Source organism: Gloeophyllum trabeum (genome assembly GCF_000344685.1).
Source record: "Gloeophyllum trabeum ATCC 11539 unplaced genomic scaffold GLOTRscaffold_00021, whole genome shotgun sequence".
In the NCBI taxonomy this organism is placed as follows: domain Eukaryota; kingdom Fungi; phylum Basidiomycota; class Agaricomycetes; order Gloeophyllales; family Gloeophyllaceae; genus Gloeophyllum; species Gloeophyllum trabeum.
This window is the reverse complement of record NW_006920430.1, coordinates 110,459-112,993: the sequence shown is the minus strand read 5'-3', so window position 1 is coordinate 112,993 and position 2,535 is coordinate 110,459. Positions and strand designations below refer to the sequence as shown.

Below are 2,535 nucleotides of genomic sequence, written 5' to 3'. Positions count from 1 at the left end.
CAGTTCTCGGCAAGGGTAAGAGCTCCCCTCTGCCGAGTCCTGCTTCGTGTTGACCAGCCGATGCACCGACGCCGTAGGCTGACTATGATTGGTGACGAAATAGACACTCACAGCATACGAGACGGTAGGCCGAGCCTCAGGGAATTCAGTGCAGACAGTACGGATACTCACTCCTGCGCCCATGGAATGGAGCGAAGCTTCGGGGAATGTGTAATGCGCGCGCAAGCATCGAGGGCCGTCCGAGAACTGAATTTACAGCCCCATCCCCGCTGTCAGTGGAGATGGCGCAAAACAACGCTATCTCCGTCAACAGAGAGCAGAGGCCGCGCATTCGTGCCCGCACGGTAACTCCACTCCGTGGCATAGGAACATAATCGGCAGGTCCATAGGCGAAGCGTACGAACAGGAACACGCACCACGTCAGCCGCGTTGTCTTCCCCGCTTGCCTCGACATCCCTCCGCATCGCGCTGCCTTCAGAATCGTCCGTAGCGCAGTCGTCGACGAGCTGCGTGGCTAACGACGCGCAGGGCAAGTCAGGGACAGGTCCCATCACTGCAAGATCGGACAACTGAGGTTGATGGGTTCTGTAGATCTCTGAATGTCGTCAGAGGCAGTCAAACGCGCCTATCTACTGAATAGGCTCTGGATGAATGTCGGTGTCCAGCATTGCCATCGTATGCTGCAGCAGCAATAACATAGATATGTTACTTGCTGTTCGAAGGCTTCTCGCGCAGCACGAACCAGTTCCGCGGAGCAGTTAAGACGCGTAAAAAGATAAATTCAGCTTTGTTCAGACCATGAGCATTGGCTATAAGCTGAAAGTCGGGATGTACGGAAGCGTGCAAATCACCGAGAGTCGAAGGGAGCACAAGACGCGTCGGGCTCGTCGTGCGTCGGCGTTGCAATCGAGCCTTGTCCGCGTCCGTCGAGAGCTAGAGTGCACTATCCAACACATGCATGATCGCTGGATATGATTTCCGACTCTGTCTACAAATCGGTGTCGAGTATTGACCCGAGTGTATATCAGCCTCGGCTTGCACTGGCAAGGACAGGCAGTGGGTTGTGATTAACCAGTAAGCATTGCGCGGCAATGCAGCCCGTCCGTCGCCGTTCAGGACGTCCCAGAACATATGCATGTTACAACAACTAAATTATTACAGCCTGATACAAGGGGTAGTATGGTGTAGCTAATGGCAATCAATCCGTCGCTTCCGGGGTATTGAATAATGCCCAAGCTGTGGACGGGTCAAGACTCGTCATCGCAGCCCATTATAATCTGTACCCGTTCGCACAGAGACCTTGGGATCGCTCAAGCTAACGGGCACACAAGGTGTGTATAGTCAGTAAGTGTTTGTATTCACTTCTACTTATCCCCGCTAATATGATCCCGCTATCGCAGTCCATCCGTCGCCGTTCAGGACGTTACTTCTAGACGATAGCTCGAAGAAGCTACCTTATAGTGCACACAATGCATTTGTTATTTGTGAGAGCTCAACCGTCTCCTCTTTCCTTTCATGTTGTGCAGTAGTACGGACCCGTCATCGCAGCCCATCTTTTAGTGTTCAGGACGTTCTTTCTAAACGTTGGACCAGAAGAAGCTCCGTGTAGCGCGTAAAATGTGATTGCTATCTGTAAGTCCTTATCTAATTGCTCGTCCTTCCGATCGCACTGTATTAGGCACCCATCATCGCAGCCCATCTCTCGCATTATATATCCTCCTGTTTACTCTACGTCTGGTGGTACAAGGTATGTTGTATTGCCGTTGGTGCAAGTCCTCATAAGTATTGCTCGAACTCATGCCGTCAGGCCATTGTGAGCGAGATACTGACTGAAATATAGTAAGATTGCGCTGTAGATCTGTTCTACGGCCATGCCCAAGCCTGAAAACACGTAGCACTCACACGTATGCCCGATGACACTGCGTTGCTCCTCGCATCTGAATCTCGATCAGTCATGCGATTAGAGATAGGTCGAGGTACGTCACCTGCAAGCCATAGAGCTGCAGCGCGAGCTGATCGATGACTTGTCTTTGTTGACACGCGAATGACTCGGTAAGTCGCAATGATGGACCACTGGCATAGCAACGACTTGTCGATTCTAGGGCTGACTGCACGCACGCTATGGCTCGGTAGTAACGGCACTGAACGTGTGTGATCAATGGATCCTACCAGATCTCGACAACCGCAAGTATGCACCTCCATCATCTCGGTGCAAGTTCCAGCACCGGGATCGGAGCTCCGAGCGGTCAAGACGGTAAGCTAGCTGTCTGGCACTGTCCCGGACAATCGTGCTGAAGGGTGCTCAACCCACCGTGGTTTAACTTCACTGGGAAGGTATCACTTGCACGGGTCCGGTCCTAGCACTTGTTGTCCAACCGCGAGCTCACCACATTTGAATAATAGACCGTCGCCAGTCCATTGTGGCATCCTGTTGGTCCAGTTTGCGTCACAATGCAGTATTCAAGTTCACTACAGTCCCGAGAATAGTCCGAAGGGGCAGCGTCGGCAGAGTTCGCGATCAACAATCTCATTGCG

The 2,535-nt window shown here is 52.3% G+C and overlaps 1 protein-coding gene across 1 annotated transcript; it reads left to right on the top strand.

Annotated features, from left to right (window-relative positions):
• Positions 1-1,906: 1,906 nt before the first annotated feature.
• Positions 1,907-2,258, top strand: GLOTRDRAFT_133955 (uncharacterized protein; the record flags this gene model as incomplete). Its single annotated transcript, XM_007872925.1, has 2 exons — positions 1,907-1,976; positions 2,173-2,258. 2 exons carry the CDS (start codon positions 1,907-1,909, stop codon positions 2,256-2,258), a joined length of 156 nt encoding a protein of 51 aa, XP_007871116.1.
• Positions 2,259-2,535: the final 277 nt, after the last annotated feature.